At 48.9% G+C, this 27,612-nt stretch overlaps 5 protein-coding genes and 1 pseudogene across 6 annotated transcripts; 3 read left to right on the top strand and 3 right to left on the bottom strand.

The window, feature by feature from the left end:
* Positions 1–1,283: 1,283 nt before the first annotated feature.
* B0J16DRAFT_304825 (uncharacterized protein) lies at positions 1,284–4,588 on the bottom strand. Its single transcript, XM_046124736.1, has 4 exons — positions 2,814–4,588; positions 2,729–2,758; positions 1,631–2,378; positions 1,284–1,584 (listed from the first exon to the last, which is right to left on the bottom strand). Exons 1-3 carry the CDS (start codon positions 4,377–4,379, stop codon positions 1,704–1,706), a joined length of 2,271 nt encoding a protein of 756 aa, XP_045983053.1. The 5' UTR covers positions 4,380–4,588; the 3' UTR covers positions 1,284–1,584; positions 1,631–1,703.
* An 8,147-nt stretch (positions 4,589–12,735) lies between these two features.
* Positions 12,736–14,925, top strand: B0J16DRAFT_131046 (cytochrome P450). Its single transcript, XM_046121756.1, has 3 exons — positions 12,736–13,422; positions 13,473–13,743; positions 13,794–14,925. The coding sequence occupies exons 1-3, from the start codon at positions 13,054–13,056 to the stop codon at positions 14,831–14,833; spliced, it is 1,680 nt and encodes a 559-aa protein (XP_045983052.1). The 5' UTR covers positions 12,736–13,053; the 3' UTR covers positions 14,834–14,925.
* A 1,049-nt stretch (positions 14,926–15,974) lies between these two features.
* B0J16DRAFT_267564 (major facilitator superfamily domain-containing protein) lies at positions 15,975–17,439 on the top strand (the record flags this gene model as incomplete). Its single annotated transcript, XM_046123447.1, has 3 exons — positions 15,975–16,046; positions 16,100–16,311; positions 16,377–17,439. The coding sequence occupies 3 exons, from the start codon at positions 15,975–15,977 to the stop codon at positions 17,437–17,439; spliced, it is 1,347 nt and encodes a 448-aa protein (XP_045983051.1).
* A 364-nt stretch (positions 17,440–17,803) lies between these two features.
* B0J16DRAFT_t136 lies at positions 17,804–17,890 on the bottom strand (annotated as a pseudogene). Its single transcript has one exon. The product of its transcript is annotated as a tRNA-OTHER (tRNA).
* A 3,140-nt stretch (positions 17,891–21,030) lies between these two features.
* On the top strand, positions 21,031–23,313 carry B0J16DRAFT_341566 (elongation factor 1-alpha). The gene is made up of 5 exons (XM_046127838.1): positions 21,031–21,138; positions 21,272–21,388; positions 21,489–21,551; positions 21,785–21,923; positions 21,977–23,313. Exons 2-5 carry the CDS (start codon positions 21,317–21,319, stop codon positions 23,083–23,085), a joined length of 1,383 nt encoding a protein of 460 aa, XP_045983050.1. The 5' UTR covers positions 21,031–21,138; positions 21,272–21,316; the 3' UTR covers positions 23,086–23,313.
* A 202-nt stretch (positions 23,314–23,515) lies between these two features.
* B0J16DRAFT_131229 (mitochondrial inner-membrane-bound regulator-domain-containing protein) lies at positions 23,516–27,611 on the bottom strand. The gene is made up of 3 exons (XM_046121758.1): positions 26,284–27,611; positions 25,936–26,234; positions 23,516–25,874 (listed from the first exon to the last, which is right to left on the bottom strand). The coding sequence occupies exons 1-3, from the start codon at positions 27,467–27,469 to the stop codon at positions 23,778–23,780; spliced, it is 3,582 nt and encodes a 1,193-aa protein (XP_045983049.1). The 5' UTR covers positions 27,470–27,611; the 3' UTR covers positions 23,516–23,777.
* Between the last annotated feature and the right edge of the window lies 1 nt (position 27,612).

Here is a 27,612-nt window from a genome sequence, read left to right as displayed (position 1 = left end):
GGCGGATGCTGCCTGTGTCAGGCATGCACTTCCACATCCTGTAGGCCACTTATTGGGAGCCGGGACTCAGGAAGCTATTGCACGAAGAAACAGCCGGCGCCTTGAACTGGCGAGAGCCCAAGGCGTCCAACTGGCTAGCCTGAGATGGTCTCATGACGAGCTTATTGTAACCTGGAAGAATTGCCAATCTGCTTTGAGTGACGCAGTGGCCAATGGAACGACTCCATCCCGACCCAAAGGCCAAGAAGACAGTACTCTGAGTTTGAAAATGCTCTCGCGGATCACAACATGCCAACCGACTTGAAAGATGAACTTGCTAAAACTTTGGATTCTTGGCCAGAGCCTAATGTTACATAACACTTCAGCCCGGACGAATATCGAGTCTACTTTATGACTCACCCTGACGAGCTTCCTGGAGGATGCAAGGTCCCAAGCTCAGAAGAAATCCTGAGTGCAATCCCTATTCATGTTCCGGAAAAACCAGACGACACATCGCCAATGGAACCACTACGAGAGACCCTGACGCCAATCGAACGTCGAAGGGCTGAGATTCGCCAATACGAATTTCAGAAGATCCGATCGGCAATGGCCAGAATGGATCCATTACTTTCAAGTAGTTCGCCCAGCTGGCTACCTTTCCAGATTTCGTTTCCAAGTGCAAGGCCGCGGAACGGAAAATCCTGGTTCGAATGAGAGCCTTGGGGCTGATCCAGCAAGGATGGGACCCTTTGGAGGAGCCACCGCAGGACGAACTCAGCCCTCTGGACGCTCAGTTAAGGGAGGGGATAGACTGGGTCCAGGTGATGGAGACTGCGTCTTACATGAAGAAGCTCATTCCAGTTGAGCATTTGGGGTGCGAGAATCACCCAGATCAAAGCGCCAGAAACATTGATAGCGCTCAGGTAGTGCATATGAAGGATTTGAGCCTGGAATAGACTGGGCTGTTCAATTGTCGGTGTATGGGGGGAGCGGTGGGTGATGCCAGCCAAAACAACAAAGCTCAGAATGGCATGATTTTAAAGACTTATCAGTATCAGTGACCTTTTTGGTCATTGGGGTCTATAATGTATCCGAATAAGAGGATGCCTGGATCCCAGGTCGTTCAGCTACATGGGCTGTGGGCTGGTTCATGACATAGCACATCCCAATACGACACATCAGTGAAGTGTCAAAATCTGTTGTCAGTCGGCCCTGTTACGCCACCCTCTCTTCAGCAAGCTTAGGGGGGTATGTATTGCCGGGGTATGAGATTGTTAGTTTGAGAGAAAGAGAACAAGCCATATGATACAAATCACCATGATACCACATCTATTTCGTCTGTAAATTCCCCGATCGTGACAGATTTGCTTGATGCGTACATGACTGAATCCTGAGGTGTCTTATGCTAAGGGACGGAACAAGTAATTGCCCCTTGATAAATAGTAATAGTTGAGATGTAATATCAGACAGTGCAGCGCGATTCTCATGACGCTGCCATTGTCTGTGAGGAGGTCTCACACAGCAGCACCAGTACAGTGTCAGTCCCAATTGACTCCTATGGATGCCTGCTTGGCTAGATTCTGGGCTCACACAATATGTTACATTCTAACAATCGTTAGCTTATACCACTTAGTCAAAATAGACAGCATGCCTTGGTGTTCTCCATCTAAGTCTCAAGAGTCCCATACTTTCTCAATGTATGTCCATCCCTGACCTCAACAACCTCACCAATCCAGCGGTTTCTTGACCGCCGGCGCAGCTCCCGACCCAAGCGTATCATCCATAACATTCTCCAACCTCACCCCCGTCTCATCATCCAAAAGCCGCCTATCAATCTTCCACAGCTTAACCTGTTCTTCAATGACCCCTGTCCACTTCTTTACAAGTGGATGCGCATTCGCCACGTCCGCAAAGACGACTTCTTCTGCTCCAGCAGCAGGCTTGACTTCGTACTTCCAGTTACCATCTTCAGCCCAGTACTCGGGCTTGAAAATACCCTGTGTGCTAAGTTCTTCGCGTGCTTGTTTTGTGAGTTCGATTACTTGGGTGGCATCTGCATCTTGCAGGCTGTGGACGGCTTCGGCGATACCTTCCAGAAGACCTAGAAGTTGGCCTGCTCTAAGGCCCACGCTTGCGCCGAGACTGAATCCTTCGTCGAAACCGGCTTGAAGGCTGCTTTCCTTTGAAACAGTAATGCCCTCACGATACCCCGCTGTTGTATGTTCTGTCTGCAGGCGACGGATGTCAGAGGAATGAGTTGCGCCTGACTCATCATTGTGACGATGCTCAGTAGGCGACGCAGGCTCTGAACCCCAAACATCATCTAGCACGTCATTTTCGTGATGAACAACTTGAGACTCGTTCTGAGGACGAGCGGTATATGGTTCGTCAGTCATTTGCTCGACAGGTTGAAAATGCATAGTTGATGTTGAAATGAGTTGAAGCTTTAGGGTACGTGAAGTGGTTTCAAGGTTTGACGTTGTGTGAGTGGAGTGACTTTTTGAGTGGCGCTAAAGGCTGGACGGAAATCCTTGCATGCGCATGCAGAATCTCAGCTTCAAGCTTCGGATTTTATATCCATGTAACATGTCAACTTTGCATGCAGTTTATCTTGACATTATTTCCGTACAAGAATGCATGCTTAATAAGCTAGATATGTCTCTTCTCATCGTCAAATACCTATCTATCCATTCCCAATCAGAAGGCTTGGTGATCATAACTCATAATGCCTGGTATTGATGCTCTTGACTAATACATGCAGAATCATAACGTTAACTACCTTGGCTAAATAATCAAATATCCTAAATGTGACCCTTGTCATGTTAAGACGCAACTGCCTGCTCCCCATTATGTGCAGGCATTTCCTCCTCCGTATTTAACGGCTGTAACATGTGATATTTCTCACGCAGATACTCTTTCTGGTTCTCTCTCATCAACCCCAACTCTAGTAGAAAATTGACCACATATAGAAAATCTTTGACATGCGAACGAAGTCCGTCCTCTGCGCTGTGCCCCGCCGGAAGAGCGAGCACATCGGCGATTGTGCTGGCAATCTCGAAGAGCTTTTGTATGATGCCACTGCCTTGCGTTGCTATACTCACAATACTATCCAGCCTGTCAACGAGGCTGCGGAGTTGTATTGATAGACGCGATGCTGGGAATTGCAGTGATAGTCCCTCATGTGTCGTATCTGAGGATCCTGATCGTAGAAGACCTTGGGAGAGCGCCAGTTGCCAGAGCAATGTTCGCAACCAGAGTCTTGTGATAAAGAGATCGGCGCGTTGTAGTTCTGTGAAACCAGCGTGTCCAGCATTGTTCATTCTGGCCTCAGCAGCTGCAGCGTTCATCTCAGCCTGATCGAGCTGCACTTGCTTGCTCTCAATCCATTGCACCGTTAGCCCACCAATTGCACCCCTTTGCGATTGCCAAGATGCGAGGAACGTCTCGTCCAGAATCAGGAAGAGTTCTATTAAGCAGTTAAAACCGACTCGGATGTGTTCCGGGGTGGAAGCATCTGTAGCTGAAAGGTTTGTATGAAGAGGAGGCATGATGCTAGGATATCCATCGGCAATGGTGAGAAATCTCTCGTGGATATACACCTCCCAGTAAACTTGCTGAAACCGAGCCATTGGATACGTTGTCCGCGTATGATCTGGTAACGTCCGTTGCTGAGCCTCCATGACCTGAATTAGCGATATAGCCTCCCGTATGAAGCTGAAACTTCGGTCGAGACGAGTTAACCCCATTGTTGAGATCTCGAGGTAGATACATGTAACGATGCGCTTGATGCTGTGAGGCAACCCCTCATCTACACGTCCTGGACCATGACTACTGATCCCGGCACGATGATGTGCTTCGAGACTGTGATACACCAGGTTGCTTATTTGCGCTGCAACACTACCGTGTGTGTTTTCCGCCGTCTGTGACAAAAATGTGGTGACAGCTGCATATGCGTATACCAAAGCTGCGTCCTCAGGATTATGATGCATGATGGATATCGAGGCAAGGATATCCTCGGGAGTAACTGCAGGACTGAAAGGGTAAACGACCTTCTCGAACTCAGGCAGCAGCGAGTGAAAGAAGCCGTTCGTAAAGGCCTCGGAGTTTGGGGAGAAGGGCCCTGATGCAGAACCAGGGCTACTCCCTGGCGGCCATTCGCTAGCTGCATGAGGCGTTGAATGAACTGCCGAAGGAGACACTGAAGCACTTGGCGAAAGAGCCGTCTGCTGTTGGATATTGCCTTCTCTGGCCTGAGCTACTAGACGTCCTCGCTTGGGGTTCTGACGTTTCCTCGGGGCTGTCGATCTGATGCATTGGACATCGAACTGACGACACGGCGAGCAGGGATTTCCATCATCGCACTTGACCTTGCGTACTCGACAGCCATGACAGGCAGGCATTGCAGCAACTTATTATGGCAGCAAGTACTGATACTGACTGTATGTATTGCTGTGTCATCAAGATAGGCACTTAAAGCCGTAGGTAGAGTGGAGGTTCAATATGAAGCTGAGCTGTTTCGAGATGAAGCGCGTTTGGCTCCTTCCCAAGATGGGGTCACAGCGAGAGCGCTAGACGCATGTGGAAGGCAGACATTATAGGTCACGTGAAGAGCAAACAGTCATGTCATATCCGTATGTGGCTTGAATTAGATATCAGAAGGAGAAGATTAAGGAGGAAGCAATTGTTTCTTAAGATTATTACAAGGTGAGTAGAGAGTATGTATGTACCTTGGTAGATTGATAGACGGTGGTGGAGTTGTAACTTACCTCACAAGTACTACGTCAACTTAAGGAGGTAGTTCTGGTCTGGGCTGTAGTTTGAGTCTAGGTACTACCTACGGTACTCATTGACTCGCGTTTAGCTAGTAAGTATAGTAGCTGCCAGGCACAAAGTACGCATGTATATTTCCCCTGATAGGCAGTATCTCTACTGCAACATTCATGATTCGAACTCAATTTAATTTATAGAAACATTGCGAGTCAGTCAGGCGATTGCTGAAACCTGGGATATGATAGGCTGTTGGTCGCGAGTAGCCTCCTGCAACAACATTGCTTTTTTGGCTGCAGTTTGTAGATCTACTTACAGTACAGGGCGACTACGGAACATTTTAGATGCAGACATCATGGACCAGCTTTGACTTGGACCCTTGAACTGCATGAGTAGCCGCCAAACAATTGCACTTTCCATGTCACTTTGCGACAATGGCTGGTTGCTCTTACCTCTTGTCTCTTGTCTTCTCTTGTGAAACATGGGTGTCCCTCTGTCCTGTCATGAGTTGCCTCATGTAGATCGGTTAATGTTCCCTGGTTACGGTACGGAGTGCTCAATCTCTCATCGGAGTGAGCGATCATATTCCATACTAGATCTTGTGAACCAAGCATCCAAGATGTCCTCTAGACCGACAAATGCCTTTTGCTTATACCGAGACCCCTACTTATATCGGATCCAAAGCAAGAGCCATCATCCCCATTCATAGAACCATGCATAGCGGTTATGCCGAGGCTATTATGTCGGTGGAAGGTTTTCTGATATTGAAACATCATCCATTTTACCCACCGCATTATGAAAGTGAGTCGAGACCGACTCGTTTCACTTCATAGCGCATTGTCTCTATGACTAGACAAAACTCCTATTTATGCTTCTCGGCTCAGGTACCCTTGATGCAATGCTCGGTTGCAGGGTTGACTCGTTGGGAAACCTTCTGGAACTTCTCCCACCGCCTGGAAAATCACCGTGCTCATGGTCCTTGCCCTTCGTTTGGAAGCCTCGTTGGCCAAAGCGGATCTTCCATTAACATGACATCTCGGCCGGTATATGTAGCGGTCTGGGGGGTGTTTGATCCCATCTCGACTTTAGCTCACTTCTCCATCACGGGCTTTGAAACCCTACACAGACGGAAAATTCGAACCTGGCCAGGCCAGCCTTGCTTGTGCCATGCTGTCAGTGTCGCCGATTCGATGGCGCTTACAGGTGGATGAGTTTTGGTCCTGAAACCCTGCCCAGGTAAAGAATCCCCCCAGCAGCAGCTAATCGAGCTAGCCTAGCCTAGCCTAAGGTACTGACTGATTGTACTGTACTGTACGGATACGTAGGTACTGTACATCGAGCGAGGCTAGAAGCTACCTTACAGTAGATTAGAGCGTCGGCACCGGAGCCACGGTTCTGACGCTGCCGCCGTCCGGGGGTGTTAGGGTGAGTTTACGACTACGGGTAATATGATCCCTGCAGTCCGGACAACGCTTGCTTCCAGGTTCCGTACCGTACCGTATCCGTTGCCAGTTGGTTTGCTTTCCTATGGTTTGGTTTGGGGTTGGGCTCAGGACTACTCGCCGAGCTAGACAACGAAGACAGCGTGTGTAGTGAGGTGTACAGTCACAAAAGGACTAGATGTATGGCTGGCAGACACTTACATATACATGCATTCGACTAATAAGACCTCTATGCATAAAGACTTGTTCTTCCTGCACACCCTTTTCCCCAACATTCTGTTTCTCCCTTGAGCCCTTGGAAGCGGCACTTGCACGGCATCTGGTTCTGTCAGATGTCCAAAGCGCTCCTGATCGCATGGCAAACAGGGATAGATGGGTTCTCGTTCTTGCAACCATCCATCCAGAAGAGAGAGAGCGTGATGGAGGATCCGCCCGGTGATCCGACTATTTCGGTTCCATGTAACGGTGGAATGTCAACAGAGTCCACAGCAAAAGTCGGGAAACTGCACTGTTCTGCTTGCTTGCTGCTTGCTGCATTGCTGGCAGAGGATTATGGATGGGTTGGGGGTGGGAAAGGGAAAAAAAAAAGGAGTCTAGGATTCGGAATTGATTTCCAAGGGCACTAAGACAGGACCGTCCACCTGGAACGGGCTCCGATTGGCGATGTTAAACCCTCAGACCCTTCTTCATCAACAGAGGACCGTTTGAAAAAATAAAATAAAATAAAAACAATGGAAACTCTCTTGTTTATACGTAGTTGCTGTGTGATTCGTATTCATGAATCCTTGTCCTGGTAATTTTGTCAATTTGCTATCATCATTACGGGTGACATTTCCTCGAGGTGAAGTGAACTACTGTATAGATGAATTGCGAAATCAAAAATCAACCGCCGAGTATAAGATAATATTAATTTGCTGTGTAATCATGAACAAAAATACTGATCAAAAATTCCTGTGCGTCAACTTGAGCCTCGTATGTCATGGAAATCGCTTGGTGCTGCAGCAAAACGATCGCCCTAAAATCTCAGCCTTTGACGTGTCGCACTTTTGTTTGCCTCCCCCATCCGAAACCTGTCAAAATGTCGGAACAATACAGAAGCATACATTACAGTGCACTGCAGTGCAATACCCATGCTCATACCCATAATCTTCATCCTTACACTTGACACTGATACTTACCGTACTCGGGAAGCTCTTCCCTTGCCACTGGAGCCGTGACAATCATAATTAATCAACCAATCCCTCCCGGAACTTGGGAAGCATCATCCGAACCGATCGGCAGAGAGAGAGAAGAAAGAGGACACGGGACCGTGGAACTGGAACTGGAACTTTGGTGTCTATGGCACCGCACCAACGGATAGTGGAAACTCCAAGGTTAAGGACTGACCGTTGATACTTCGCTTGATTCGATTTTTTTGACAGGGCTGTGACAGACGGCCGGGCTCTTCTTCCTAGTCTAAGTGGAGGATGGAAAAGGTAGACCCTGGTCTTGGAATTATAACGTGGCTCGGGAAATGAACTGGCTCGTGCGAAGGAGATTCTTGGCTGGGTGATGGAAGAATAGATGGATGGATGGATGGATCATGGGAGAATGGAGAACAGGCACAGAAAGGGGTCTTGTAAAACACATACATACATCTATCCATTTACTAGACTACTACAGTATCCGTATGTATGTGCAGTGTGTATCCATTCGGTCTGCAGTCCACATCGACATGAACTGGCACAATGGCTCTTTTGATATGGAGTGCAGCCAGACCGACCGACCAACTGTCACTTAATACTTGATACGTGCTAAAACTAAACGTAAGGTAAGGTACCAAGGCTAGGGTCTACCCGAAGCGGTGGACAAAACAATACAACACACAACAGACGTCACCTCTACTGTATGTACACGACCCTACAGATATGCCTATCGACCCTAATCCTATGCATCAACGCCTGAATAGCCGGGGAGACGTGTACTTGACGCTCATGTGCAGCTGTCGGTGTGGTATGATGACGGACACCAGACAAGGCAAGACAAGCAGAACAAGTGCGAATTCGTGCCTACGCATGCTGCTTTAATTATTGCTTTTTGAATTGAATCATTGTTTTTGCCATTAATTAAAAAAAATTAACGGATTGATTGACAAAAAAAGAATGGTTTTTGCCTTTGTTGTCTCCCTGTTTCTGATCTTGTCTCAACAGGAATGATGTGTCGTTTGACGGAAACCGTAGCGACTTGTCACAATGAATCAAATATTATCCCACACCGAGATTGGATCTGAATGTCATCATAGCCCAGCTGAGTCGCTCACCGTCCCTTTTTTTCTTTTCTTCGCTTCCCCTTGCGCCCCAACGTATAGTGACTTTTGAGCCCAAAATCCATCGTGGCGCCTCTTCTAGAATTCTGTTTGGAATACAAGTCCCCGGTTGCAAGCCTCATCCTGGTCGGGATAGTGATTGAAATTCCCCACAAGCTCGGTCTGGTGTCCACCATCCCTTCTTTGAACTTTTTTGTCGACCCCTGGCCTGGCCTGTATCAAACGCCCTTGATCTGGTTCATCTCGCCCGCCCTGCGTTTGTTGTATGTATGTACAGCACAGCACAGTACAGTACGGAGGTACACTATCGACTGACTGGAGTCTGGAGCGTCCTCTCCCTTGGCCCTCTGAGTATGTAAGTCATGTTGACTGAAGCTGAGTTGAGCGACTTCAATTCAAGAACCATCCCGCCTCAAACATGACTCCCGATCCCCGTAACAAACAATTGCCACATTCGGATAATCCCCCAGGCCAGTCTCAACCAGGGCCCGGCAACTTGAGCTGGCGTTCCGCCGCCAGTCCAGTGCTAATTGACAGAGAGACTCACGGCCCCTGCCGATCCTAGCACTGGAACAGTGAACAGCTAGGCCTGCGGTCTGCTGGGATACCAGGCACAGGGGGGCGTCTTCAAAAGCTGGGCTAGGAAGACAACTTATCAGGGGTGTTGACCGCCAGGTTATGACAAGACCTGAAAGTATCGGTGCGTAGAAGCCACGCGAGCCTCCAAATTTCGGGGGTGCTCTTCCCAAGAATTTAAGACAAAATGGTCCCCGTCATAATTTCTTTGCTTCGATCAGTTCCTCTTGGTCTTTTTAAGAATATCCCGTTGTGCGCGTTGCCCTTGGATTCCTGTCTTTCAGTTCAGCTCAGCTCAGTTCAGTTCAGTCCAATTCAGCTTTGCCTTTCTTTGCACACAAACCAACCTGCAACAAACATACCAACAACTCTACCAACTTATCAGCATATTCATCTTGTCCCGACTTCTTCAAGGACAACCAACCTGTTTTTCTGCACCGTTTCAACCAGAAAACAAAAACAACCCAAACAACCGTCAACATGCCTCGCGGACCTTACGACACTACCGGCGTTGTCAAGCCCAATGCGCCTAAGCCCCCAAAGGGAAAGAAGTGCCCTCAGCTCGTTTGCCAGCAATAAGACGATGCAAGTACTGCGATTAGACCTCTGTTATGAGCCAGCGTGCCTCAGGTCAGTATTCCTGGTTGTCGAGATTTTAAAACTCGAATGCTAACCCCTCCTCCAGGGCCACAATGTAAAATCAAGCCAACCAACATGCTTGCTTCAACGACATGCGCACTGCTTTAGCGATAATGATATCGACTGCCGATCGAAATTAAAAGGGATTCTGGGATGACGGAGTTTTTGGGGTTATGCTTTCATCTTCTTTGGGAAACGGTTCGGAAAAGTACTATTAGACGGAATACTCAGGTCTCGGATCATGATCTTATCTATGGGATTGTCAGAAGAGGAGGGAAAACGGTAACATGGTTATAGAAACGTACATAAGAGTGCGTGTGGTCTCAGGGCCGACTTAATATTTTGATACCTATTGGAATACGATTTGAACATTATTAGTATTAGCAATATCTTGCCTTGCCTTGCCTTGCCTGCCCAGTCAGATTAGAGTTGACAGCTTAGTGACGTTAAGTTCAATAGTGTAACCGTTTTGTGGGCTATCGAATCGAGGGATAGAAACGTTGTTGCATAAGTCGTAGCCCTACCGAGTATAGTTTGAACTGAACTATCGTGATCTCGAACCAGTACGCTGGGCTGGTGGGGATGAACGGACCTGGTGGAACCTAGGTGGTGGTTGGAAAAGGCTAACTGATGTTTAACCCAGGGGCATCCCGGAAAGAATCCTGTCGTTGTCGAGGCCCTATCGAGAAGCCTCCCAGTAGATAGAGAGAACCTGTAGCATGACTTTGCTTGCTGGTTCCGGTTTCGCAGCGTACTTTCAAGCCATTGAGAGGGATGTGGCAAAAGAATTAATGAAGTGGAATGAAGGAAAAGAAAATCAGGGTTAAGAATTGTGTCATCTGAAACCCGTTCTCAAGCCACGGCGGTTGAGATCTGGAGGGAAGGAATGCGCGACCCTTCCTTCCCCTCTTTTCAACGTTGAGAGTAATTAATTACCTTGGGGCAGCCGCTGACTTTAGGGATGTGAAGCTAAGGAAGTAACAAAGGGCCTGGCTGGGAACGAAAGGCTGGGTTATATGTCAATGGTGCAGCTATTAGACAGATAGCTGTGAGGCCCCGTCGAACATGTGATGCGATGTGATGTGATGTGATTGCCTTGTGTAAGCCTGTGAGCGTGTAAGTCGAATGAGGCTATCGACAAGGCGGAAGCAACCGAAGCAGGGACCAGTCAGACATAACAAACCAAAACGTCACAGGCAAGTCAGCCCTACAATTGAATATGTAGAAAGAAAAAGGAGGGGCAGATGCCACCTCTCTTATCTCTCTCAGCGTTAACCCAGCATCAATGTCTACTAAGTTACGGCAAGGCAAGGCAAGGCAAGGTAGCTGCCTCATATCTGGAACTAATAATAAATGGAGGCATTTACCCCGGATTTCTATGTGGGGGTGGAGCATTTGAACGCGGGATGTCAACTTCTCAACCCCGTTTATAACCCTCTCGCTCTTCTCTGCCCTCCAATGCAGTGACCTTGTGCTGATGCATGAGATCGGATGCAGCATCCGTATTTGGCGAATAACAAAGTGTCAGCTGTACAATATGATCATTGATCTTGATAGATAATCAGGTCGTGGCTTATCGCCATAGGTGCATCATCTTGAAACATCCATCATCTGAACATCGTGATGGTCGAATTGAGCTTCACTTGCATCATCACATGCCAGACCATGCCAGACCATGCTCCAGACTCAAAGGTCTCACTTTAGCATCGAAGATGTGCTTAAGTTTGCATATTCGTTATCTCCAGCAAGTAAGCATCGTGATGTTTGTTCTCCAGCACCCAATATGCCCGGGTGGTCTGACATGTGAAGCGCAGAAACTGGAATCATTCACAGGAAGCTTTGGTCTTATCATTTCTTTTCCCGAGCAAGTCGCTCGGTGATCTTCGAGTATTTTAAAGGTGGTTGGTGGTTGTTTCTATAACCACTGGTGCTCAGCGTATGTCAGTCACCTGTGGATGGCTTCAGTATGAGCTGACACCGCCTCCAGTCGTACCAGCCAACTCTACACGTAAGGATTAGTATTGCCGAGGCATCCAGAACACGCGATAAGTCGATTGTTTCAGCTTTCTAATGTTTCCACATGGTATTCCCGAGTTGTCGGTCAAGATACATGAATTAGTGCAACAGGATGGAGAAGAGTATAGGGTGGCTATCAAGGGTACCTAGGTAGACTGACATTTACACGATATGAGGGGTAGGAGGGGCTAAAAGATGAGTATCAAATAAACGTTCTCGTCTATAACCTTGAACATTGTAGGGCAACAATAGTTAATATAGATTGTTGTATCAATTATTATTTGTTTCCTCTTGATACTTGTTGTATTGCAATCTATCATTCTGAGCTTCTCTGCTGCATGTCATCATCTGCCGAGTTGGCATCTGCCGTCAAGATTGCCCATACCTAGGTAGGTATCATTGTATGGCCCGTGAGCCATTGTCTGCTTCTGCTTCTGCTTCTGCGTATGCACCACATTGCATAGAATGGCCGAGCCTGGGCTGTCAAATGCCTCTCATCATCTCATCTCCCACTTTTTTGATCAAGTGCATTGCATCTAATTTAGCTCGGATGCAACCGATCAGAAACACCATTAGGCCTTCATACATTACCGCTTTCGCTGTATTGCGCTGATTGGTCTGTCTAACCTTTGGAGGAAGGTATCAATCACCAACCACCGACCGACTTCCAACCTCCATCAGCAAGCAACCTACTATTTCGCCCTTCCCAACCGCCAACCTCTCGCTCTAATCGAATTATTCTCTATAAAAAAAAAATCATCAAACAACTTCCAAAAATCCTTTTCTGGACCCCTGGAGTTCCCAGCCTCGAACTAAATTCGTTCCTGAAAACTCCTTCACAAACATCTTAGCGATCCAATGGCGCCTCCCATTCAAGACAAGCGTTGACGATGCTTGCAAGCTCCCCGGCTTCCGGATGCACCACCCATTGGCCCTCCGCGCGACCAAGACTGTTGGGATGAGGCACAATTGCCTTTCGACCAACGATGATTACAGCACTGGCGGTGACAACTGGCGCCTCCCCTGTCTTGGGTTCCCGAGTTGTCGTTCACCGCCATCGAAACGTCCCCACGCGGCCCGCTCGCGCACCCGGGAGAGTGTTCCCCGTCTCTCAGCCTATCCGCTCCGGCTGATCGAGAGTCCATGCGGTGAAGGCTTGTGCTTGTAATGCTTGAAATACAAATGCAGCGCCATCTCTCATGCTCCAGAAAGACATTTTCCAAAGGCTTCTGCTCTGCAGCCTGGAGAGCCCATGGCCACTCCAGTATTTCATATTTAATTCTACTTCCTTCAATGACAATACCGTCCTGCAGGGCGAGTCGCTCATGAATGGCTTCTAACACCATCATGGCGGTCCAAGAGACCATTGCTGCCCTCACCTGGCAGCAAACCGGATGCCTGCTTGCAGGTATCTGGTTCATCTATATTGTCGCCCTTGTGGTTTGGAGACTATGGTTCAGTCCTCTGGCCCATATTCCAGGACCCAAGCTGGCGGCCTTGACTCAATACTATGAGTTCTATTACGACTTTGTCCTAGGGGGACAATACACCTACAAGATCATCGACATGCATGAACGTTACGGCCCCATCGTTCGCATCAACCCCTGGGAAGTTCATGTTGGAGACCCTGAGTTCTTCTCAGACCTCTACTCTGGGCCTAGCCGACGCAGGGATAAGTGGACGTTCTACACCCAACAGGTAAGCACAATGTCTTCTCAAAACAAAATCCGTTGCTAACATGAACAAAGTCCGGAGCTCCTCGTACCCAAGTCCCTCACCCAACAGCTCTCGCGGGTCCTAAACCTGCGACTGAAGGCTCTCTTGCTGCCATCGACCACAGCCTTCACAAGTTGCGGCGAAGTGCGCTGAACCCTTTCTATACAACTCAGACTGTGCGCGAACTGCAGCCGGTGATCGAGGAGAGAGTGGAAGCCCTTCTGAATGCGTTCATGAACTACGCCGAGGTATCCAACGGACAACCTCTTGATGTCATGTATCCCTATTCGGCTTTTACCAACGGTAAGCTCCATCTATATCGTAATGTTTCCCATGTCTAACAATATTCCCAGACGTCATCAACGAATATGCTTTTGCTCGAAGCGACCACCTCGTCGAAAAACCGGATTTCGGTGCTGAGGTCACCAACGATCTTCTCATCGGCACCCATATGGGACCATGTGTGCAACAACTCGATTGGGTACTTACCCTTGTCAATGCTCTACCTGAGTCTATCTCGAACCGATGCATGCCAGGATGGGGCGGTTTCCTCAAGATGAAGAACGATATTCTTGAGCAAATTCACAGCGTCGATCCCCCTCAGAGCACCGGTAAATGGCGAATGGATGGGGGCCACCCTACCATGCTGTCAACCAAGTCTCGGTCGATAAGGGAGAAGAGTGTATCACGCCAGACACAGGAAAGCCAAGTCACTGTTCAAGGCGGCGCTCTCACTACCTCGTGGGCTATGTCCCTTGCTACCTTCCATCTTCTCAACCGCCCAGAGACTCTTCGCAAATTGCGTGACGAACTCTTTTCTGCTATGCCTGACGCTTACGAGACTATCCCACTGTCTCGATTGGAAAAGCTTCCCTACCTCCGGGGAGTTGTCAAAGAAGCCCTACGACTCGGCATTGGAACTAGCAGCCGTCTCGCACGTGTGGCACCGGACGAGGCTCTCGTTTATCACGATCGTGAGAACGATGAGGATTGGAATCTTCCCCCGGGATCCATCGTTGGTATGAGCCCTTACAAGACAGTCATGGATGAGAGTATCTTTTACGACGCCCGAGGTTTTCATCCTGAACGCTGGGTGGAAGATGGCGAGCGACTCGACAAGTACCTCGACATTTTCTGCTCTGGATCCCGTATCTGCCTCGGGATGGCCCTGGCTCACGCTGAGCTTTACCTGACGCTGGCCAAGCTCTTCCGCAGATGGGGAAGTGGCGGTGTTGTGTTCGGTAGTGACGACGGCGACCAACGCATCGGAGATGTCGGCTACCTTAGCATCTTCGAGACACGAGTTCGAGACTGTGAGATTGACGCCGACTACTTCATGCCCATCCCATACAAGGGATCGGAAGGTTTCCGCTTCGTCTTTGAAAGCTATTAAGTGAAGTTGAGCACTTCGCTCTTACGAATACAGGGTACAGGTATCTTTCATTGCTCTGCTTTATGATACCACAGTGCCTTTCTGTCCTTTTCATTATGAACCTTTGATGGAAATGAGTTTCTACGAAAACTATACTACGTTATCATGTTATGAGAAAGTTATGAGTTTCATGTTTATGTTCCAATGATACGGCACACGCGTGCCTTTTTCTATGTCTTGCAAAGTTTTTTAGTTTTTTTTTACTGCTTTTATTCAAGGTCATCTTTTGGCCTTCGTGGTTACCGTGTCTCTGAAGATGAGGAATTCAACCACCCCCGGTCTACTAAATCTTCAATCGGGGCGCACGGGCAAGAGAATGATCTTTTTTGTCACGAAAGATACGATGGATGAAATTATGCAAACACCGTATCGGAAAAGAATACGATACAAGATTTGACTTTATATATTTTCATATCTCGAGAACTAGGAAACTGGTATACGAGCTATTGGAAAGATTACCAAGTCTTGAATTACAGTTACAAAAAATAACAAATTAAATGAACCAAAAAAATACAGATACTATCCATCTCAACACGATGTTTCCTCCGCTCTTGTGAATGCTACTCTGCAATATAACGGCTCGCTTCTAATGCCGATCTCAGGCTTAGTGTTGAAACATTCACGGCAGTTCTACCTCCGTACGATGGAAAGCTTAGAAATACACTACGTACACGGTCAACTTAATTAACAATCATCGAAATAGCAGTGGAGCTTCTTGTCGTCAAAATGTTGCAGAAATAGCCCCTAACTTACAGGGGAAGATAGCTGATGGTGGACGCCACCCGGACACAACCTGAGACCGTCCAGGTCCGGGCACTTTAAGTGACGGAGCTACTGGACTTCTACGGCTCCATAGTATCGCGCCAGTCAAAGCAAGCAGCCACCAAAACCACCACGTTTTCCATTTTGAGATTCGATGCCGTCAGACGATCAAGTGTCCACTGTCTCCTGAGCTTTTCTTCTGCTTCTTTTGTCAATCCCTTCTTTCTTCTTGCCCTATTTTCTGTCTAGGTATATACTTGTCCTGTTGACGTCTTGATTTTGTTTTTATATCTTCTACCGCCTGTGTTACCTGTCCTTATATACACACACCTTAGCCATCATGGCTGCATTCGATCCTGCTGCGAGGAAGCGAGTCCTCCGTGTCATTGCTGTCTCATTACTCCTTGACTTGGTATGCAGAAAATTGGAGGCTAGGCGTGTCATTTGTTAACAAAATCGACTTAGATTTCCTTTACTTTCATTCTTCCCTTGTTCCCGAAGCTCCTCGAGTTCTACCGCGATCGCGAAGGCCAGGCTCCTCTCGATAGCGATGCGCCGCAAACCCTCCTTCAGAATGTTCTATCCGGCCTCCATCGATACAAGGCTTCCTTCTCCCGCCCGATCGAGTCGCGACATGATATCGTTTTGCTAGGCGGAGCTCTGGGCTCTCTGTTCTCGTACGTTCCCTGCATACCCTTCCAGTAACTGTAGAGGCACAAGCTGACAATCTTGCACTATACAGACTTCTTCAGGCCATTGCATCCCCTCTTATTGGCGCCCTTTCCGATCGCTATGGCCGTCGCAAGGCTCTCCTCGCTTCTATGTGCGGTAACATCCTATCAGTCCTCCTCTGGGTAGCTGCCGTCGATTTCCGAACGTTTATCGCCAGTCGAGTCGTCGGTGGACTGTCAGAAGGCAATGTCCAGCTCGCAACCGCAATGGCCAGTGATATCTCGGACGAGTCGTCTCGCGGTGCAACCATGGCTTTGATCGGCGCGTGCTTCTCAATCGCTTTTACCTTCGGCCCTGGACTCGGCGCTTGGCTGAGCACGTTCTCAACATTCACTGCGAACCCCTTTGCTGCGGCTGCAGGCTTCAGTCTGGCTTTGATCGTGACTGAGACCGTTTATTTGTACTTCAGTCTCCCAGAGACGCTGCCTTCAATGCGTGGTGCTGAGAACAAGGGTAATGCGAAGAAGGTTGCGCCCAAGAACGTCGAGAGAACCAACTCTCACTTCCTCCTGAACGCCATCCACTTCGTCTTCCTGCTATTCTTTTCCGGTATGGAGAGCTCCCTCTCTTTCATGACATATGAACTCTTCTCGTTCACCTCTGGCAAGAATGGACGGCTGTTGGGCTACGTCGGACTTGTGGCTTCCATCCTCCAGGGTGGTGTAACACGACGTCTCCCACCACTGATGTCTGTACGAGTTGGTACACTTGCATGCCTCGCGTCCTTCATCCTCCTGGGACAGGTCAACACGATTGGCGGTCTGTATCTCGCTGCGACATGCTTGGCTGTTACATCCGCGACAGTCGTCACTGGCTTGAACGCATTGAGCAGCTTTGAGGCTCACGAGGACGAGCGCGGCAACAAGCTCGGTATGCTACGAAGCTGGGGTCAGCTTGGTCGAGGTCTTGGTCCCATCTTGTTCACAAGCGTGTACTGGTGGGCTGGCCGTGAAGTCGCATATGGTATGGGTGCCACAGGTATTGCGGTTGTTGCTGCTGCGGTGTTTGGGGGCTTGAAGACACCCAAAGGCATGGATACGAAGGGAAAGAAGGTTGAGGGTAAGGCTCAGTAAGGCTGGTGCGGTGGTGCTTGAAGCGATTTTGGGGTTTTGTATATAACGGGCTTTACAGTTGAGCTGGTCTTGACCTTATAGTACAACCGTCTATAGACAACTGAACATTATCTTTTACATCTACTGGAATTTCTACAAGTTTACTGGCTTTCCTTTGATGAGTTTGACGAAACACAACCTGGCTTCTTTATGTCGCAGCTTGCCAGCTTGCTATTCTGCCACTCCTACGTACCTAACCAAGGGACGAGTGGAGGCAAGGCAATAGGCAGAGAGGGAGCCGTTTCGAATCCCGTGGCTTGCAACTAAAAGGGCAGCCTGATCTTGGTTCCATAGAAGAAGAGAAAAACGAAAAAAGTGCAAAAAATACCCGTACCCGGATTTGCACCAGGATCCTTGGCTGTCACCTATACTGATATAGGAGACCAACGAGTTGCTATTACTCTATACGGGCTTTCGAAGAGCTTAACCGTTCGGCCACGAGGTCTTTTCGGTCGTCGCTTGTTGGGGGGAGTGATTGTTATTTCGGTCTATATCCTGTTGGGCGGTTGTTTACCAGTTGGTAACAGCTGGCGGGATGCTGCAGAATTACAGGCAGGAAAGTGCAGGTCGGCGGACAGCGATTGGGTAATGCAATATGAATAACGGACTGTGGCTACGAAGGATCGATTGTAGCTGTAAGTCGTACTGCTCGTGGAATTGGTTCGTCGTTGTGATGTTGTAGTTGATAGTTGATATATCGTACCTCGTAGTCGTGAATCCGGTCCATCGTCGAAAGCGCCGCGCGTATTCGTAGTTCGTGAAGAGATAGCTGACATCGAATCTGTTAATTAGATTGCTCCTGATTGGTAGTTTTGGCCAATTTGACGTAGATTCGAGTGACCGTTGTAGACCCCGACATGCCTACGGCCCTCAATTGGGACATCCATGTGTAACGCAGTCAGGGGGGTGATGACTTTATATGGCTTTTGGGATGGCTCCGCTTGGCCGCCAAGATAGGTCAAGCTCAGCAAGGACGTGATAGCGACCCTTAATTTCACAATTATTGGTCATAAACATGCATAGACTTTCATAATAGATATTCCCCCTTTGGATAGACAGAAGCTTGGCTTGTGCAAGCCTAGCAAGGTGTCGGCCAGCTATCAAGAACAAGGTTGGTGTAATTTCCAAGTTGTTCTGCTACCCTAAACTTACAACATGAAAGGCGAGTCTTCCGATGTTTTCTCAACAGAATTTTCACAATAGCGGTCTGAAAATACGAACAGAAAAATATTTTTTCTCATCTATGATTCATGCAATCCTCGTAGATGCCCTTTCCTCCACTATAGACTCACGATATCTTCCGTTGAGTGACAGAATTGAGGTATAAACGGCGGAACCGAAGCGAAGCATGCAGGAGATGGACCATGTCCACAGTGGACAAACCTCTCGGAGTCTGCAGATATCCTTCTCCACAATGGCAATGTGACAACAAGAAAAACATTGCATACAGCAGAATGGAAACGAGAGGAGCATAGTCTAGCCGCCGTAAACATACCAGTATGCGCCTAAATCCAGACAGAGCCAAGAGATTGATGATGTGCATCGCGACAACTCATCAGTTATGGACGAATACAGCATCGTATTTGCCGCCATGGCGACACTTTTATGACAATAATGACTGGGTCTAACGGATGAATTGCAGCGGTTTTCACTTCCTGTTTTACAATATGTCACCTCGTCAATGGCTGAAGGTACAGTACAGTATTATTAGAGTGGCCAGATTGATCAACCGCCTTAGTACCTAGACCAGACAAAAGAAAACACTGAGGTGGCACCCGAAGCTGCATGAAATCGCCATAAACCTCGCTCATCAGCATCTCATTTTTCGACCTCCACTGAAAGGTTCAAACGAAGGTGAGTTGCATCGGACTCCACAGTGGCTGGATTTTGCCCCTCCTGTTGGTTTTTTCCCTAGCCTGGTGCGTTCTGTCTCTGGGCTAGTATGGGCTTTTCTTTGCTTGGACCAAACTCTTATGGAGGGGCTTGTTGACAAGGAGGGGGAGGGGGAGGGGCACAAGAGACGAGTAAACAGCTGTTGCATGAGACACTACCAAAACAAGAGAATGCAACAACAGGCGGAGATTGCGGCGAGTGTTATCAGTCAACAATACCTACTTACCTTGCAGGATGCAGCAATTACATCCAGAATGTACTGTATTAGTAGAATACAAATTTGTTCCTGATGTCATGGCAGATCTATTGATGTGCGGTCCAAATTTACCCCTCCAACGAGAATAAGGAAAATTTTTCTGATACGCGACAATCAACTTCCTGTTTGACCACCTCACAGCAACATAACATCCTAGCCAAGTCCAGATCTTCCGTGCACTGGTCGCGCAGCGGTGGTGGCAACCCATAGGCGCTAAGAGTATCGGTGGAGCATGACGTTGATTCGTGCAGGGAATCTGAGCCAGAAACTGACTGCGCCAGAGAGGAGGGGCAGTTTGAAGCTCCCCTCCCTCTCGATCATCGAGGGTGGAGGAAAATAGCACAGCCAACTGACTTGAGTCGAAAGCGCCCGACAGCTGTGAATGTTATTCTACGTACATGACACATTCGCCGAAAACGAAGAAAAACAAGATAGGTAACAACAATAACAATCACAAGGTGACTCACGCCGCTGTTGCGTTGGGCTGACAGATGCAAAAAATGAGGGGCATAATGGAAAAAATAATCCCAGGTAGCCTTCACATACTGGCTGGGTTGGGCAGAAGAGTCCCAAGGCGTGGTGTAGCAGACCCAAAAAGGGCCCCAGACAATCTAGGACGCGCGCATCCACCACACGCAAGAACCCACCGAGCCTCGACCGCTTAAGCATCCATGATAGAATTTTTCTTCAGGCCGAAAGTGAGAATTTTTCTGAACTTTGGGCGGCGATGCCTGCGCACAACAAAGATTAGCAAAAATTTGTGCCCCGCATGTATCTGCTAACAGATGCGAGGTACCTTCACACAAAGCTGCCAATCTGGTCGACAATGCTTTTGGTGGTGGACAGACATGGGAATCAAGTCAAGATAGAGATTATTGAGGCTGGTGATAGATCTGCTGGAGGCACTACTGAGTGCTTTTGCCATGGAAGTAGGCTAGAGTGCAGTTGTGCCACTCTCTGTAGTCTCTTTGAGTGTCTGCCGAAGCTTGTTGAAATAACCTAGCGCATCGCCTTTGTGCTGTATCAGCCCAGTTTGATACGCTGGTATCAACCACGAGAACCGCCAGTAGCACCTTGACAGCTCTCAATCTCAACCTCCAGCTACCCGAGCAATATGATACACTCCAGCAATAGCTCTATAGAGTTCTACATACATGGCCCCTTCTCAATGACAAACATCTAATATTGTGACCTCTGTCAAGCTCCTTCTGCCCCTCCTCATACCATTCCTCAACTCTGAGCAGGTCTGGCTCACTCGCCGTCATTGCCTACGCTTTGGAGCTCAGTCATTGGCCGAAATGACCCCACCTGCCTCAAGAAAAAAACCTCGCTGCTGTTAGGGTTTCCCAAGCTGGTTGCCCCGCGCCGCCGCACCTGCCTTTCACCCCACCCCACCCCTCCTCCCTCCCGTGGCCTTTTTAAATCTCCTCCTCCCACCTCTTCCCTTAAATCTTTTCTTCTCTTCCCTCCTCGTCTCGCATACCCGGTTCAAGCATCCGATCTGCGAATTTGTACGTCCAACCCTTCAAGGCTTTGAACAAGAGCATCGTCAAGATTCCTTGCTTTATCGCAACATCTCACGATCCTCTTTATCATTGCCTGCCTTCCTCGCTTCGTTTCTTTCGGGCGCTGACAATTTTACAGCACGTACATCAAAAATCTTCATACAAATCATCCACAACCGTCAAAATGGGTAAGGAGGAGAAGACTCACCTTAACGTCGTCGTCATCGGCCACGTCGACTCTGGCAAGTCGACCACTGTGAGTACTACCCTCAATGACCTGCTTATCAGCAGTGATCAACCCCACCATACGTGGCGGGGTAAATTCAACTTATACATTTGCTGACAAGATTGCATAGACCGGTCACTTGATCTACCAGTGCGGTGGTATCGACAAGCGAACCATCGAGAAGTTCGAGAAGGTTGGTTTACATTTTCCTCGATCGCACGCCCTCTGCCCACCGATCCATCACTCGAATCAGTCTCGACTGAATATGCGCCTGTTACCCCGCTCGAGTACAAAAATTTGCGGTTCAATCGTAATTTTTTGGTGGGGCCTATACCCCGCTACTCGAGTGACAGGCGCTTGCCCTCTTCCCACAAAATCACCTCCAGGGCATCACGTGTCAATCAGTCACTAACCATTCGACAATAGGAAGCCGCCGAGCTCGGTAAGGGTTCCTTCAAGTACGCCTGGGTTCTTGACAAGCTCAAGGCCGAGCGTGAGCGTGGTATCACCATCGATATCGCTCTCTGGAAGTTCGAGACTCCTCGCTACTATGTCACCGTCATTGGTATGTTGTCATCATTTACACTCATAACCTTCTCATGCTAACATGTATTCCAGACGCTCCCGGTCACCGTGATTTCATCAAGAACATGATCACTGGTACTTCCCAGGCCGATTGCGCTATTCTCATCATTGCCGCCGGTACTGGTGAGTTCGAGGCTGGTATCTCCAAGGATGGCCAGACCCGTGAGCACGCTCTCCTTGCCTACACCCTTGGTGTCAAGAACCTCATCGTCGCCATCAACAAGATGGACACCACCAAGTGGTCTGAGGCCCGTTACCAGGAGATCATCAAGGAGACCTCCTCTTTCATCAAGAAGGTCGGCTACAACCCCAAGGCTGTCGCTTTCGTCCCCATCTCCGGTTTCAACGGTGACAACATGTTGACTGCCTCCACCAACTGCCCCTGGTACAAGGGCTGGGAGCGTGAGATCAAGTCTGGCAAGCTCTCCGGCAAGACCCTCCTTGAGGCCATTGACTCCATCGAGCCCCCCAAGCGACCCAACGACAAGCCCCTCCGACTTCCCCTTCAGGATGTTTACAAGATCGGTGGTATTGGAACGGTTCCCGTCGGCCGTATCGAGACTGGTATCATCAAGCCCGGTATGGTCGTTACCTTCGCTCCTTCCAACGTCACCACTGAAGTCAAGTCCGTCGAGATGCACCACGAGCAGCTCACTGAGGGCCAGCCCGGTGACAACGTTGGCTTCAACGTGAAGAACGTTTCCGTCAAGGACATCCGACGTGGTAACGTCGCTGGTGACTCCAAGAACGACCCCCCCGCTGGTGCCGCTTCTTTCACCGCTCAGGTCATTGTCCTCAACCACCCCGGTCAGGTCGGTGCTGGTTACGCTCCCGTCCTCGATTGCCACACTGCCCACATTGCCTGCAAGTTCGCCGAGATCCAGGAGAAGATCGACCGCCGAACCGGTAAGGCTACTGAGGCCGCCCCCAAGTTCATCAAGTCTGGTGACTCTGCCATCGTCAAGATGGTTCCTTCCAAGCCCATGTGTGTTGAGGCTTTCACTGACTACCCTCCTCTGGGTCGTTTCGCCGTCCGTGACATGCGACAGACCGTCGCCGTCGGTGTCATCAAGGCCGTCGAGAAGTCCGTTGGTGGTTCCGGCAAGGTCACCAAGTCCGCTGCTAAGGCTGGTAAGAAATAAGCGACTTATTTCTGAAATGACAACCTCCTGTGGGATCTTACGACTTTGATCTCACGCCCAAGGGCTGATGTACTCGCTTCTACGATGAAATGATTATGTTGGCATGAGCACTCGGCTTTTGCCTGGGGGCACAGGATGAAAGGCGGAAAAAAATGCCTAGGATTTTGTGCAAATCAAAAAAGAATAGAGAGTCTAGAAGTGATTCGTGCAATTTTTCTTGTTCCTCATGCTACTCGTGATTTGATGTGATGTGGTCCTTGTGTCTCGAGCAAATGAAGCCTCTGGTGATGCTTGTCCATCTGATTAGGCTACGGGCTATGAAGTTTCGTTCACTGTGCTCCATGTCTTAAGTTGTTTCTAGGGGGTTAGATGTTGTCCTGTTGCCTGTGGATCATTTGTTCCCCATACGTCTCATCTGGGAGCGTTGGTAATCTTGATAGGATTGTCCTTGGTGTACATTGACGTACCTCGTCATAGTCATAAACCATACATGATATTCCCTGTCTATACGTCCAATGGTGTTGTTACATATGATACACATGCTTTTATACTATACAGAAATGATCATTCATACCCCCAACCTGATCCAAAAACATACCCGCCACTACCTTGAGCATGCATCCTTGGTTGGCATGTTCGTAGCCTCCCATTGCTGTTTCCATTCAAGAATCCGGTGGTGCGCCCACTGATGCTCACCTCCTATCACTCTTCTTCCTTTTGTTGCCTCCTTTGACACTCCTTGACTGCCCCTTAGGCTTTCCATTGTTCTCCGTTGGAAGAGTGTCAAAGAAGCCAGCAACGGCATTTGGGTCTGCGACTCTGTTATTGCTGGTCGCTCGTGCGGCAAACTGGGCAAGGAATGGATCTTCCTCCACCTTGTTGTTGTTCTTCTTCTTTGCGGGCTGTTCCAGGTCTCGAATAGTGTACTTGCGAGTCGCGATCTTCGCCTTGCGAGCGGCGCCTGGCCTGTTCTTGGTATTGTTCTTGTTGTCGCCAGCCGCAGTGGGCTCGGTCATCAATGCTTCGGCCCCGAAAAAGTTATTCAGTATTTCGTTGCGAACTCTCTCGTGCTCGGCCGCGGTGGCGCTCTTCTTATCCATCGTGGGTACGCCATTTTTATCAGACGAGGCATCGACGGCAGTGGCTTCGGAATCATTGGTGCTGGGGGCCTCGTCTTTAGTGGTACCTTCACTGTTGATAATTTGCTTCTCGCTCCCAGCTGCCTCGTTTGTAGCAGCACCCTCAACGATGGAAGGTTGCTTGTCTTCCTCATATACGACAGTTTTCTGCTTAGAGGGGATATCGAGAAGAGCCATGAGCTCTTCTGTTTCTTGGTGTTGAATGGACTCTTCCTCAACTTCGGGCTTCGTTTCGATGCTGTCCTCATTCTCGGCCGCGAGCAACTTATCGATGTCGTCAAAGACTGGCTCATTCCTCGATTCGATTAATGCATCTGTTTCGGAAGAAGCTTGCGATTTTCGAGCCTTTTGGGCTTTCGGAGCGCTTTGTCGTTTCCTTTTCTCACGTTCAACAGCCTTAAAGCGACCCCTTGAATCAAATTTATCTTCCACGATGATGTCGTCCGTGAGCTCCCTCTCAGGCAAGTTGTAACTGTAGTCTTCCAACTGGCGGTTTTTGATAGACTGATAGCCCTCATACCAAGAGAAGCACTTGCCAGTGGCCATTTCCTCGACCAACTGCAAGAAGCTCGCTCGTCTTTCGCCATTGAAATCGACAGGGCTTTCACTTGGTGTACCAGCCTGCAACGTAATTTCCTGGCGTTGGCCACCCTGCTGACCTGCCTCGATGCTAGAGTAGCGCAATGTATGGCCACGCCAGGACATCTCGACAGTTTGGTGGATCTCAGTACCTCGAAAATCGTAGAGAACATCCTGTTTCTTTCTTTGAGAGTTGAGGCCGGGTTGCTTACCACCCAGCCACATTTCCGGGACGTGGAGCATGACTTGACTCGGCGTTCGAAGCTTACCTTCGTCTAGCTTAAATTGAGATGCTTCCAGGAACGTCTGTAGATTCGGATTGGTGGAGAGTTTCAGGACTTGTGAGCGTTCGTGCTGGAGGCGGACGTCAACAGCCTCACTTGGTAGTAGTACATCGTTCACATGCCAGAAAGCAAAGAAATCGGCGGTCATGTTATCAGGAAGCCGGAATTTGTCAAAATCAACGCCAGGGTTAACAGGTATGTTGATACGGACCGCAGGATGTTTGTTCCCTTTCTGTGCATCGCTGCTGCGGCCGCTTTTGCGTTCTTCGTGAGGCACAAGGTTAATAACAATGGTCGTGTATTCTTTAATGGGCTTGTCGTCATCCGGCTTTAAGGCAGAGAAGGAGGCGGGATGAGGAGTGAACGGTAATAGAATGCGACGTTTGCGAGAGAGGGATTTCATTGAGTCATCGGACTCTGAGTGCAGGATATGCCCAAAGGTCGCAGTAGTAGTTTCCTTGGCTTCCTCAGGCTTTGAGTTAATAAATTCGGCTGAAGCTGCCAGCTCCAGACGCGACGTCTCCTTGGTGGACCAGTTAGGCTTGGTGACGGGGTCAACAACCCTTAACCATCGGCCTAGCTTGTCTCTCCAAGACATAGCTCTAGTCTGTCTTCGAACTTGGACAAACTGACCGCCCACTTTGTCTCCTCGTGACGGAATGCACTGGAGAGCGTTGTCGGTGACTGGGACAGTAAGGCCAGCCATCAAGCGGAATACCATGTCTGCGCGGTCTTCTGTCCCGGCTGGAGCCTCATCAGAGTCGGGCAACCAGGAGACCATAAATTTCTAGCAGCTGGTTAGAGTGAAATCTGTTTATTTTATTTTCTAGAATACCAGTAAGACGTACGTTTTTTGTGCCCTCCTTGATGCGCCTGATGGATGTCTTGGTGAGTCGACCAAGCTCCTTAAGTTCCGCCGGTTTCGGGAGACTCGTATCACGAGGGAGGTATGGTACCACATCGATGGTTCGAGTGTGCATTTTCTGTAGGCACTGATCAATGTAGGCAAGAACGCCGTAAGTCGTTGACTTTCTCGCTGTGATGTTGAGACGAGATCTTTGGACGCTCAGAGTCAACTTTTCGTCCTCGCCTACCAGGAAATCCCGTCTCAACTCCCATAGCAAGCGCGATATGTTGTTCGGACCATCTACAATTGTTAGTAACCGTGCTGTTTGATCAAGCTGGGGGCCACAAACACAAGAGAAAAGGGAAAATATAAGGATCCATTCGGACGTAAGCTTTTCCAAGGTCGTTTTCGTGTTCCATTACTTCAATTCCCCACTTATAGAGAACGATCTTTTGAGCAATTGCCGTCTTGTCGATACCACGGACCTGGATCGAATTGATTGATGCCCAGGGGACACTCTCTTCAACCCAGGAGTAGTTCATGATCTCGCCCTGCTGCTGCTCCGGCTGGCGGTCGCGATGGTAATCTTTCAACTGATTAGTTGTAAACCCGCTGCAAAGCGACTCGATCAAAGACTGAATATCTGTTAATCGAAGAATACGAGTATCAGGGCGAAATTCTTCAATGTTGGCATTGATCTCTTCCGTCGGAGGCTCAACAGGCTCGGCAGGATTCATGCTTTCCCAGTCAATATTGGCCGGCTGGGCCTCTTCTTCTTCCACCACAATGGGAGCCTTTCTTTCAATTCGTGTCTTATTCGGGTTATTGATCACGATAGCGTCAGCTGGAAGTCCCAACGATGGAACACCAAGAGACTCTTCGTGAAGTAGCTCGTCGCGAAATCTTCGCTTTGGCCAAGGCCTGGTCGTCTGATCACTCCCTGAGAACCCATCGTCAAGTTCAGGGAGCTCGGAAACGTCAAACTTCGGGTCTGATCTTGTCGAATTGTCGTCTATAAGCTCATCTAATTCATGCACAGGCCCCGGCCGTTGCTCAGAAGCGGGCTCGTCCAGATCAGGTAGCTCAGAAACACCATTATTGGGCTTGTTTGACGAGTTCGCCGGGGTGTAGTCTGACTTCCCTCCTAAGGGCGATGCTTCGTCCACAGGACTATCAGGTTCAGTTTGTGCAGAGCCAATTGACGTCTCTTCGGATGTTGGGGTTGATTTAGAGTCGATCTCGGTGGCGGGGGTGCTATTAGTCGATTCTACAGCACCTTTCGGTGGTGTTGTTGTCGTCGTTGACTCTTCTTCGACTGGTTCTTGTTCTGAATTCCTCTTCGGCACGTCTTTTTCAGAAACAAAAGACTCAATCCTGCCATCTCCCGATTTCCCTATGTCGGATGTATATAATCGTCGTCCGATACCCTCGCGAACTGGATTCGGTCGGAAGCCCAAGCTGGCGCTGCGTTGAGTTATTAAGCCGAACCTGCATGCCAGGCAAATTCGCGGCACTCGGACCGCTCTAGAAATCATCGAGAAAGAGAGTAATAATACAAAACCCCCATTAAGGGAGCAGATTGCGACAGTGCGACCAGGCCGATTCAAGACTGAGAATTGATTCCCAGGAAATTTTATCCGATAAGCGACTAAGCGATAAGCGATAAGTAATAACCCGA

This window comes from Fusarium flagelliforme, assembly GCF_020744385.1.
Source record: "Fusarium flagelliforme strain FIESC 12 MPI-CAGE-AA-0113 chromosome Unknown B0J16scaffold_4, whole genome shotgun sequence".
Classification (NCBI taxonomy): Eukaryota; Fungi; Ascomycota; class Sordariomycetes; order Hypocreales; family Nectriaceae; genus Fusarium; species Fusarium flagelliforme.
The sequence above is the reverse complement of the archived record's forward strand: the minus strand, read 5'-3'. Positions and strand labels throughout refer to the sequence as shown.